Source organism: Pomacea canaliculata, linkage group LG11, assembly GCF_003073045.1.
Source record: "Pomacea canaliculata isolate SZHN2017 linkage group LG11, ASM307304v1, whole genome shotgun sequence".
Classification (NCBI taxonomy): Eukaryota; Metazoa; Mollusca; class Gastropoda; order Architaenioglossa; family Ampullariidae; genus Pomacea; species Pomacea canaliculata.
In genome coordinates, this window is record NC_037600.1 from 5,488,893 (window position 1) to 5,501,522 (window position 12,630).

General features: G+C 37.6%; 1 protein-coding gene across 2 annotated transcripts; it reads left to right on the forward strand.

Annotated features, from left to right (window-relative positions):
* Positions 1-1,563: 1,563 nt before the first annotated feature.
* On the forward strand, positions 1,564-11,257 carry LOC112575928. 2 transcript variants are annotated; one of them, XM_025258072.1, is made up of 13 exons: positions 1,564-1,818; positions 2,773-2,876; positions 3,249-3,383; positions 3,519-3,719; positions 4,311-4,445; positions 4,679-4,867; positions 5,143-5,269; positions 5,630-5,723; positions 6,064-6,723; positions 7,196-7,599; positions 7,903-8,360; positions 9,871-10,229; positions 10,868-11,257. In XM_025258072.1, exons 2-11 carry the CDS (start codon positions 2,822-2,824, stop codon positions 7,976-7,978), a joined length of 2,076 nt encoding a protein of 691 aa, XP_025113857.1. In that variant the 5' UTR covers positions 1,564-1,818; positions 2,773-2,821; the 3' UTR covers positions 7,979-8,360; positions 9,871-10,229; positions 10,868-11,257. The 2 variants fall into 2 exon arrangements, with proteins under 2 accessions (XP_025113857.1, XP_025113856.1); XM_025258071.1 differs by having other exon boundaries at positions 1,565-1,818; positions 5,630-5,732.
* Positions 11,258-12,630: the final 1,373 nt, after the last annotated feature.

Consider the following 12,630-nt stretch of genomic DNA (forward strand, 5'->3'; position numbering starts at 1 on the left):
TGCTATTCTCATGAACATCAGTAAGACATATTTGTGAATAAAAAAGTAAAAAAAAACAAAAAAAAATCAGATGATAAAGTAAGCTCCCATAATGGTGTCAAGAACACAACTACTGCCTTTACATGTCCTCAACTGTGGTTATAGAAGCATAACAAATATCAGTCTACAAGTTCCGACAGGTCGTATTTTAAAATTCTTCAGACCTCCAGCTCCTGTGAAGTTTTTATTATCAGCTTCTAGGACACACGAAAGACCAGCCCCGGGAATGTGAACAGTGTGCATGTGTCTTGGCTCGAACTCTTCGTGCTTTGTGGAAAGTCGTAAGTATCAGTGATATTGTCTACAGATATGTGAGAGTTTAATAAAGAGTATACGGATTTTATGAGAAATGGCAAATAACTCACTCAGTCCTTCTCTCTTTTGCTGTAATTTATTTGTTGTTCACAAGCGCGTTTACGATGAGAATATATTTTAGCAAATTCGTTCTTACTGTTTATTTTGAGTGCAACATGTACATACTTCCTCTTGAGTTGCTTGTGCTTAACGGCTTTTTCTCGTCGTTTGTATTTGAAGACATCTAAAGGAACCAAGATTTATTTGTTATTGAGTGACAATATCTTCAAATGGACTTTATTCACTTCTTCCGTCATCTGAAACATAATGCCATTCATTATTCGATTTTGCAGTTTTATAAAATGATTGAGTGTGAAGTAACCCCACTGTGCTACAGTTTAAAATGTTTTTCATTTCCAAACCCTCTTCAGTTAGTCGGCAAGATGCGTGCCAGGAATGAAGCTGATTCTGTGTAGACACAAAGTTTATGTTCCTTGTTAAACACGTGACAGTCTAACACTCTATATCCTTTGTACGTGTATGTGCACACATGCAAACACATCATGTTTCTGTTTATATGAATGTTTAACTATCTTTGCTCTAGTTGTAGTTCGGACATTTCGCCATGTTCATTGTCATTTCTTTATCATAAAACATTTAGCAAGTGATACTTAACGACGAGGTGATGACTTGTTGTCCAGGATGAAAATCTCCTCTCAGGCAGTAAATTTGACCACGTGACACTTTTATTTTATTTTGCCGTGTGAGAACTTAAATTGTTGTTTATCGTACAACAGCCGGACCTTGTCCCCACTGTCATGTTCACCACATTATTAAGGGATTCTCGGTTTTTAAATTCATGGGTGCAAGACACAGTTTTATATTTCATGAGCAGTTTGAGTCCAATATACACATGCTAGCTTTATTTACCACATGGAGGACACTAACATGTCCGCGGTCGGTCTCAAGTGATATCTAGTTACTAGTAGGTCATTATGACTTTGCCATGGACCTATACCGAAAGTCAAGTGTTATCAATTAGTAAAGATAGTTAAGGAAAAATATGCTGTTAAGAATTGTATAAAAAATCATAGTATAACACTCTGTTGCATTATAGAAATGGTTTAGAGTGCAAAGAGAAAACAGAACAAGGAGGTCAATAATATTAGTAGAACACAAAGGAAAAGGCTCAAGCCCATATTACTTCCTTCTAGCAGCTACTCATATATATATATGGGGGTGGGAGGAGACAGAAAGGAACACTAAGACGGAGACTGATTCCGAGTGTAGGCTAAAAATAGAACATCTGTCCTAAGCTTGACACCGGATATTCCCATTTGCTTAACTATTCGTAGATTCTTTTTCTTATGCTGTAGTACGAACTCCTTTTAGAGTCCAGGTGTGTTTTTTCCTGTTTCCTAGAACATTATTTCTGGTAAACTGAACCGACTGTACAGTACCAAGGCTGCAGTCAACGGGAGAACTGTGAGTAACCGTATCTGGGGTTAAGCACTCTGTCTTCCTCATTATCCATCTCACGATAGGCGGAGATTACAGGTTTTTACAAAAAAAGATATTTCAGATCCACATTTTTTAGTGACCTAATAGGAGAAAAACAGCCAATACTCTGCATTTTTGTTCTACTCAGGAATTTATCACACCTGGATGGATTTCACATTTTCTGAAAATGACAGTTTACAAATACGTGACTGAAACTAAATAAACTAATAAAAAATTTATAGACAAATATAGGCACTTGTCTAGTTTAGAATTTAATCGAATTTTTTCACATCGTCTGCACATCGACTTCAACACACTGTTACACACAACAATCAAATTAAAATAGGATGTTATAGTAATAATTTATTTTTAAGCTACATGTATATGTTAATCCACCATTCTTCATACCCTACTCCCGTCATCAGTTTGTAGTTTTGGATTAAAGCATTTTGTAAAATAAGCTGCGTAGTTGTGATGAGGTAATAGCCACCAACATACTGACTGTCTGAGGACCGAATCTCTCCTACAAAGACACTTTCCTTTTGTGCATGAAGTATACAAATATATTACATCTGAAAAATGGAGAGAAGGAGATCAGTTTCTCTCTTCTCGACCTCTCTCTGCATATCCGTCTTGTTTGGTTGTTCAGGTTTTATTTTATGCACTTTACTAAGATTTTGTGTTTACTTAAACTGATATTTTATCTCCCTCCGTGTATTTGTCTTTATTTTATATGCAGTATTTCGGTGCATGTTTTTTTAACGATGGTGGGGCTGGGTAGGTGGAATGGAGAAGGAGAAAAGGAGATAATTACGAAACAGCTGAGACTAAACCAAGGCATCAACTAAAATTCTGCCCCTAACTCGGCTTAAAGTCGTTTTTTTTTTAATTTTTTTGTTGTCATGGGTGTTTCTTCTATCTTGACAAATGAGTTTACAGAAATCAAACCTGTCTGCGACCTCGTCGTCCTCAATACTGCTTCTGGACCATGACTCGAAGGATCTTCCTGTTTTGCATCGCCTTGCTGATGGTGTCTGCCTCCGGTAAAAACTCTAAAATTAACTTGTGATACGTCTTTGGATACGGTGTTCATCCCTAAACTTAAAACCACATTTACAGTAATGTAATGGAAGGTGTCTGCTTAACTACACATGAATTGTCAGACGTGTGTGTGGGTGTGCCCTTGATTGGGTGTCTGATGGTGAAAGTGTGTCTTAAAACTGGACAAGATGTAACATTGCGTGTTTTAAAGTTTTTTTTATAGTGTCTCAGTTGCCTGATCTTTTTCTTATACTTAGCACTTGTGTTGTCTTTATTTTCGTACCTTTTTAAATGATTGGTCGTTGTCGTTACTACCAAACGAATTTGTCTACCACAGAGAGGTATACAAATACCTAATTACCCTGTCTTTACAGATGAAGAGACCACGTGCTCTATACCTTCTGTGGAGCCGCTTCAGGATACTGTCCTGACATGTCACTTCTCAGAGGATCTCAGTGTCACCAAGAAAGACTTAACGATCTACCACTATGGTTACAAAAACAATCCTAGTACGGAAACATTCAATGTAGATATTTTTCATCATCATCATCATCATCATCATCATCATCATCATCATCATCATCATCATGAAAGAGCAAGGACAAATGTGACATTTTTATAAAAATTTTTTTTTGAAATATCAGTTGCAGTGGTGGACTGTTTGTGGCTTGGCGGTACATTATATTGCAATTTGAAGGACGGCTACAAATTCAATAAAATCGTCAGCACACATCTTAGCGTTGCTATCATGAGGGTGAATTCAAATCAGACAGGCGAGTACCGTTGTCAAGTTGATGGATATAGCCCCACGTCCATGAAAGCCTGCGAACTAAAGTTAAAACTAGGTAAGTAAGCCCATCGCAGTGCAGGTAATTTTGTAATTATCTGTAAATGTGTGTGCTATTTTCTGAGCTATTTATCGTGATAGCAGATATGAACTGAGAGGACAACAACCATTGTAATAAATATCGTTACTACTACTACTGATGATGATGATGATGATGATGATGATGATGATGATGATGATGATGATGATGATGATGATGATGATGATGATGATGATGATGATGATAAGAAGAAGAAGAAGACGAAGAAGAAGATTTCTATAGCACCTCTCTCCAACAACAGGACTGAAAGCGCTTGACATTAATAAGAGTCACTTGTATAGCGTGTTTTACTATCAAAAGCTTAATGAACTGCACATAAAAAAACTAGTAACAGTACAATAAGAAACATGCCTGGTATATAAGGGATGGTAATGGCTGAGAGAAGAAGGTACAGTTAGACTTCATATACTGTCCCGTAAACACGGTGAATTATTTTTATTCCTGCTCTTGTCCATGTTCCTTCCTCCTGGCAATTTTACCGTGACATTATTTGATCTCTGTCTTTTTATATTTTATTATTTTTCTTAATGGTTATTTATGTTTGTGAAGGGGAAGATAACACGTGCAAAATCGTGCCAGTGCGGCCAGAAGGCCAAGCCAACCTGACCTGCTACTTCAACGAGGACGTCAGCAAAACTCAGAGCAACATCACTGTGTACAGACACACTGGGCCTGATGAACAAAGTACTGTGTAGCTGCTCTTTGACTTCTAAAAAAGATCAGAAACTAGTGCTAGAATTTCAAGTCAGTCACGACTGATCTCTCTCCTGTACTATTTTTCTTTCCTTCTTTCTTCTTATTTAATGTGTTTGTCAATTTCGTTCAGAACACACCAAAGATGTTGCTGATGATTAGTACAACAAGATATCAGTGAAGAAGCAACTGAGAATTGTCTTGTTTTGTATATTCTTGAACAGATCTTGTGCTGAACTGCTGGTGGGATGGTCAAAAACCTAAATGCTGGGTAGAGTCGGGTTACCAGTTATTTCCACACATTTCATCTTATCTCATCCTACGTCTGCCTAATGGTGACAGCAACTACTCCTGTGGACACGCCAGTTTTGTGTCAAATTTTGGAGATACAAAAATGTGTCAACTGGTAAAAGGTACCTGCTGACTATTTTAACATTTGTCTTAACAAACTCTAGGAATCTCAAATTCTCTTTTTTACTTTTCTGGTCTAAATTTATAACTCTCGAGTGCTTTTAATTCATCCACCTGAGATGAAGGGCATGGAAGTTAGCGGTCGTGTTAGCAATGTCAAAAATGTAGTTTTTTACAAAGAAGAGATGAAGTCCTCGCAAACTTTTATCATTTTGTTGATGTAAGAGTATGCGACAAATCATTTTTCATAGTTTTACAGGCAAAAGTTATTTTTCAGATAAAGGGAGTGGGAGAGATGAAACAGAGGACACCACTCGAACCATCATTATTATCGTAGGAATCACTGCCGGTGTCGTTTTGATAATTCTGGGAATTTCACTTCTCATCTTTCTGAAACGGAGAAAGTATGATTAATATATTTTTATATTTTCATATTTAGCTTTAGAAATAGAAACTTTTACAACAATTAAATGAGATGTAAATATTAATAATGATAATTTTAAGATAAAATCTGAATCCAACAGGGATGACAAGGTAGGAGCTTTAGAATAAGAGGATTATTATTAGACGATATTCTACAAATGATGTGGATTTCTTTCAAATCAATTGGAATTGTCGGTGAATGGATATTAAAATGCTCATTTATCAGTATAGTTATAATTATTTACATAAAATAGAGCTGCATAGCAATGGTTCTGTCTGGGCATGCGCGTTAAAAACTGTGTGTGTGATTATAATTATGCTCTGGTGTTCTTATGCCTTAGACCAGCAATGAACAGAGGACGACAAGATGATGAAGCACAGCAAGCCATGCTGGGAATGCCCATGACGAACAGGAGCAAAGGAAAGAAACCAAAAGTAAAACTGGTAAATTCACGGATCTTTTGCTTACATCGTCGAATGCTGATTCAAATACTAACAAAAATGTTATCCAGCTTTTCAAACGACACAAAATATTATTATCGATGAAACACATGCGTAATTCTATTATGTCAGATGACATTTTTAACGACTGAAATATTGGAAGAACTGCTTTATTAAACTCAAATAAGACAAATAATTAATTCTAAGCAGCTGTATAAAACTATATAACAAGCAAGAGACTAGAAAATAACCTGAAACTATTGAAAGTAGATAACAGAGTTGCATGGACTATAAAACAATATTAAGTTTGAATTATAATTGTTATTTGTGGCAGAGTAAGAAAGGTCGACAGTTGATGACACAACAGTTTAGCGACTACTTGCTGCAAAGTGTCACAGACATGTTCCCTGACATCATGACAGGCTGCTTCTTCGTGCCACCCGTGTACTTCAACACCACCAGGTACACCACCACCAAGGTGGGCGATCAGGTAGTGAACATTCCACAATCTTCTGACGCGCGTGCTGTGACGCACGACAAGAACGTGCAGCGCGTTCTGTACTGCTTACGTCACTGGGCGGACCACAGTCGCGAGAACATGTTCGTTGTGACGCAGCTTGAGTACGAAGACTACCTGAATGGCGATGACACCTTTACAGGACACACACTGCCAAAAGCCACCGACCTCGATAAGAAAAACAAGACAATAAAATGTTTTGACTTGATGATCATTCATCGTCAACATGGTGTTGTCCTCGGCGTTGTAGTAGACGTCGATCTTGCTGACGACAGTAGAGGAGACGAAGAGGACGACACGACTATACTCTGTTGTTTGTCAGACGCCATACAACAGCTGAAGAAAGCAGAAGATATTGTGAGTCACGTGATGTCAGACCTAAGCCAGTGTCTTCCAGTACGAAAGACCTTGATCTTCCCCCATCTCTCTGTCTCATCACTTCAGCGTGCGCTAGAGGCGGATGTGGGCTTGGCTGAGGTGAGTACTTTGTAACGACCTAAGATAAAATTGTTAATAATATGTAATAGTATCATAACATATTTTAACATTTGTTTGTTAGACAATATTTGGTTTCTTTGAGTAGCTTTAGGTGTGAGAACGCTGTAAGAAAATTTAAAGGAAATATTGTATTAGTCATTAATAATAATAATAATGATAATGATAATGGAAACTCTTTATAGCGCACACTCATACTCCTAAGTAATATGATCTTAGCGCTTAAGCATATAAACGAGAAATGAGCAATATACGAGAGACAAAAGAACAAACAAACAATATGAAAACCAGAAGATAAATACAACCGATGGTCAATAAAGGTGAATAATGGTTAAGGAAGAGGTAGAACGATATAATTTCATCCGTAAATGTAACAAAAACTAAGATAATTGAAAGACACCAAATTTATTAGAAAATGAGAAAGGTTTATATTGCTTTTTTATATGTCGTCCAGGAGCTTAGAGGAATGCTGAATATTAAAATCGTCGATAAGTCTGCAAGTGGCGTCTGCACGGATTCCTTAGAGAAAATATCCGAATTCCGTTTCCCGGAAGAAGTCCAGTGTCCTGCCACTGACAGTGCTAATAACTCAAGCACTAATGATAAAACATCTTACGATCCAATGCGCAAACCCCCTGACGACCCTATTATTAAAACCATCGAAAATCCCACAGTTAACCTACTTGACAATCCCATCAGAGTGTGCTTATGTGCTGACCATCTTTCTGACCCCCAAAACCCTGGTGAGATCGCGTCAGGAGTTCTTGAGGACCTACAACAATGGTGGTCGTTATTGACACCCAGCGGTTCTGACGACATAGGAATGAACGATGATTTGTACATGAAAGTAATCAGCAGGTGAGACACGCGAAAACAAAGAAATACAAGTTTCTCCAACATCCTAAATAAAACACTATTACCACGCATGTGGACTTGTCACGACATGCACGTTCACACAATTCCTGAATGCTATTGTTGTCGTTTAGAATGGATAATTAGATAACAAAGCTAGCATTGTGCGATTGTTTCGTCAAAATGACTCACGTGACTAGCAAATCGTTTTACAAGGTTTTAATCGCTTCTGACAAAAAAATAAATGCCTTTTGCTCTGGAGTTTCTGCTGTTCGTACAAATGTGTTTGTTTGTTGTTGATTATTTCAGAGTGTGTGGACCTGCTACCATTCCTACGTTTCCAATGCTGGTGACAGTGAACCCATCCAGTTGCCCAAGACCTTAGACCAGGCTGTGTCGTTGACTGGAGAACTGTTTGAGCGGCTGACACTGTACCCGGACATGACAGACTTACTCAAGGAGCCCAGGCTCTTCATTTGTGGTCCGCCAGGAACTGGAAAAACGACGATGTTGATGTTGGCTGGAAGGTCTTGGTTGTCAGAGGGTCATGATGTGTATATTCTCAAGACATCAGAAAGTCGATTCGAGCAAAGTTTGAAGATAAAAAGCTCCACACGACCGTCAGACGATGGGGTGAGAGGACAAGTTTTTGTTTACCATGCTAACATTCATGACGCAAAGAGCAGAAGGTCTGCGATAAAAGAAATATTCAAACATTCAGGCAAGAAGCAAGTGCACATCATTGCTGATGAACTGGAGTGTGACACGTAAGTAGCGTTAATTTACTAATTTGTGTGTTTGCTTCTACTAATTTTAACGTTCGATTTCTCTTTTAAATCATATAAACATTAGGCATTTATCGCATGTTCAAACTGTTGCATACTGGGTGACGTGTTCGCCTTTTTTTTGGATTACCTGATCATAAGTGACGCTGCCTCAGAAGTTATAACATTTGCTATTTATGGTTAAACAGTACCGTTTATTTCATTCATATTACTTTGTAGATGTTAAATGGGGTAATTGTTGGCCTGATCGTCTTGGTTGAAAAAGGTTAAAGAGTGCTTGGCGGCAGATTTACATTCTTGCTCGCAACCAATCGTAAGTGCACTCTGCACCCAAAACATTACAGCCATCCTCTCTCAGGAAAGCAGCTCCACTACATCCACATCAGGAGTACAACAGCAACAACATCATTGGCTAGGTCAGACAGGTTCTGGCGCGACCATCACATCAGGTTTACTAAAAAGGACATCTGCACAAGTCTCGTAGAACCCAACCTTTTTACAAATGGGAAACGCAAAGTTTGCTTGTCGATATGAAAAGGAGAATCCAGATATTGAGAAACAGAGTTTTTTTTTGAAGATAGTATACAGAATATAAAACAAATGACTGTAAACAAAGCATGGTCACCACGCTCGTAAGATTCAAGAACCGTTACTTGCAACAGTTGTGGGGTGTAAGATAGTCTGTTTTGTCCATGTCACCTGGCACTTTACTTTATTGAAGACTGTCCTTTACAAGACATTTGAGAGCAGCTGATGCCGCTGAGGCCGGAGGAAGAAGTGACATGAAGGACATGTTCGCCTAAGGCAATGTGAATGGCGATCATTTTCAGCTGCCACGTCTATCTGCGTGGTCTAGGAACGAATTAATGAATGAATAGACGTATACATATATCCCACCCGTGTTTTAACTTCTTTATAGTCTCCTGCCCTGACTATTTTTCTAAGTTTTTTTGTCCTGTATGCCAGCTAGACGACTACGATCTTCGTGAGATGACTGTATCCTAACTCTCCCTGTCACCAGAACAATAGCATAATTATGGTCACAGTAGTTTCAGTTACTGTTCAGCAAAACAATGAATCTCTCTCCCCTTCTGTATCCGCCACCTACCTACCTTTAAATCCTTTTAACATGCACTAAAACACATCTCTTTCTTTGAGCATTACTACTAACAACAGTCTACACAATGCTTGTCCGTTTTCACTCCCAGACCTTTGGTACTCTTTGTGTTTTCTGTGTTTCTCTTTTATTAGTAATCAGTATTATTGTTTATCTTATCGTCCCCCTTATATTGTCCGTTTCTAGTTCTTGTTTCATACGTTAAAAGCACGCACCTCACGAGTGTGAAAATGTACTATTAAAATCACGCGTTTGTTTTTGTTGTTTTTGTTGTTATTGTTGTTATTATTATTAAAAATATTGGAACAGAAGTAAAATAGACGTGGTGGTGCTGTTTATTAAATACACTCGTATAACTTCTTCCTGAATTTGCAGAGAGGAGGTAAAAGACTTAATGGAAGCTGTACTTAAAGTCAACAACAATAAGGACTGCATGTGGGTAACAAAGTCACGTGGTAGTAGAGGCCCAGCCGTGTGCCGAACAGAGATTTTCACAAGACCTCTAAGACGTCCACCAGCTGTAGTTAGAGAAGCGTCAACAATCTTAACTCAACATTTTCCTGATGTCAGACCCTACAGTCCTTCAGGTTTCCCAGCTCCCACTGACGGACCTCCTGTGAAACACATTTATCATGGGGGTCAAGGGCACGCGAAAGGTCAGCCACGTGACTGTGAGCAGTGCGCAAACGAAGTGGCAAACTTTCTGACTCGTATTATTCACACTTCGCAAAGTGGTAAGTGGCACCTTTATATTTACCAGAAAACATTAGGATTCTGTAAAGGAATAAAAATAATAAAACGCAATCTTCTAATCTATTGGCTCACTTATTCACTGTATTACTTTTAATTGTTAGTTATGTTACATTTTAGTATTGTTCATAAGAGGTTCAACAGTTATAAAAACAAGAGGAGTACAAAAAATACATAACAAATAATTAGTAAAAACATATAAAATACAATATTTCAAAAGTAGATATATTAGTGACTAAATCTTCAGACGAAGTAACCTTTGATAAAGAAACTAACGGTATTTATGTGAAATTGTATCTTTCACGCAAGTAGGAGAGAAATAAATTTTTCATACATAATCGTTTGACGTTTAGTACTTCGCCACATGATGCAAAAATATCAGATCATGCTTTTGATTACATAATTATATAATCGTGATATTATGATATGCTATTATAGATTATGTTACAATTTACGGATATTGCACCATCGACATTATTTAAGCATGAGTATTCGGTCTGTTAATATTTGTGTCCAAGGTTAAGAAAGATTAGTGATTCTTGTGATTGCGCTTTTTATCACAACCCACTAGATTATCCAAATTTACTTTTAAGTTACAGCGACTGTTTGTTTATATCTTCAGATTCCAAAGAAAGCACAATTTACGCGGCACAGAGGGCAAGTCAAGGGCCAGGCGACAGTTCTCTCTCCACGCCAGAGATGTTATGATTCTCTTTGAAAGTGAAGTGGACCAAAGGAAATCTACAATGTTGAAAAAACTTAGTGAGGCGGGCATTTTTGTTGACCTCAGCGCGCCATCCAGTGACGTCATCGTGGCGCCCTCAGCAGGTGACAGTGACGTAGCACTGGCAGGGGAGGCAAGTCGGTTGCGTGGTGAGAAAAGAAAAGTCGTGGTGTATGTTGAGGATAATGTCGATAACTCAGACATTTGGTGGACAAGAGTGCGTGGTATTACCAGTTGTTATTCGCAGCTGATCAGGGTTATGAATGCTAAGTCAGGTCACAATGCATATTAATATCACGTGATGGGGACACACTTGAGTTTTACGTGTTAAGAGTTCCTTGCTCTCTTCTGTCTCACTCAATGTCAGCAATGATAGACAGAGCGTGAAACATGAGCATGTACTATATAGGAACAGATAACACTGCCAATCCTTCTTCCCTTTTCTGTGAGGATACACACATCGTATTAACTTCTGAACTGCAGTGAACATGTTGCAATTGTCATACATTCACTGTGTGTAATATGACCTCGTTTGACAGCTCTATCTTGCTGTGCGTTTTATTTTTTAATTATTATTATTAAATCTCTAGATTGAAATCTTTAATAAATGACGTTTGAAGTGTGTAATTTTATGTGTGAAATATTTTCTTTCACATTTGCCCACAACCATTCACTGACAGCACGCAAACAATGCAAACGCACGTATATAGTACAAATTAATATTTGCATGAAATATTGCTATTGTTAATATGAATTTGCTGTTCATGATGTAATAAGTCAGACACGGACACGCAGTGAACACGCTGGTTCTATGCCCACATCTTTGCGATTTGTGATGATGGTGTCCATTTATTCTCCCTTGCTGAATCAATATGATACAAATGATATGAGTTTGTTTCTAGTCCATTTTAATCAATGGTGAATATATAATAACTGCTGAATCATTGCAGGATAATTATAAATAAAATAAAAATTAAACTGTTTTGTAATGTCTCTGTTTGCGCATGTGCGTTAAAACGTTGTTTGTGATTAATTGTAATAATGCTCTGGTGTTCTTATTACTTAGATTATCAATGAACAAAGAAATTGAAACGAAGAAGAATGCAAAGGATATTGGGATGTTCCAGGGAAAAAACGAGCTAGGGAAACAAAACTAAAATAAAAGTTGTCAATTCACAGACTTTCTTCTTCACAATTAAACTCTTTTAAATATATTTGGAAACACGTAGACCCGCTTTGTAATAGAAACAGCACACAATATTATTATTCGTAAAGAAATTTGTGTAATTACAATATTTAAACGTCGGAAACATTGTGAGTACTGCTCACTTTTGCTTAACAGTCGATGAAATAACTTTTGTTGCCAGCTGACCAACTGATACACCTCTAAGAGATTCTTTCCTTCCTGTCTTTCTTGTAGGTTAGCGACCTCTTGGAAATAAAAGACACTAAACAGAAAAATAAAACAATTTTATTTAGCATTTCCGTAATTTGATTCGTTAAAGTGACACATTCAGACAGAACTTTTCGTTTCCATTGACAGGAAGGGTAGTTTATATAGTCTCAACTAAATAAAATGTTATTGCATTAATTCTACATGGGTGTATCACATTTTTTAGCAGCAGATAGTAATCTCACCAAAAAAAAAAATAATTGAAGCA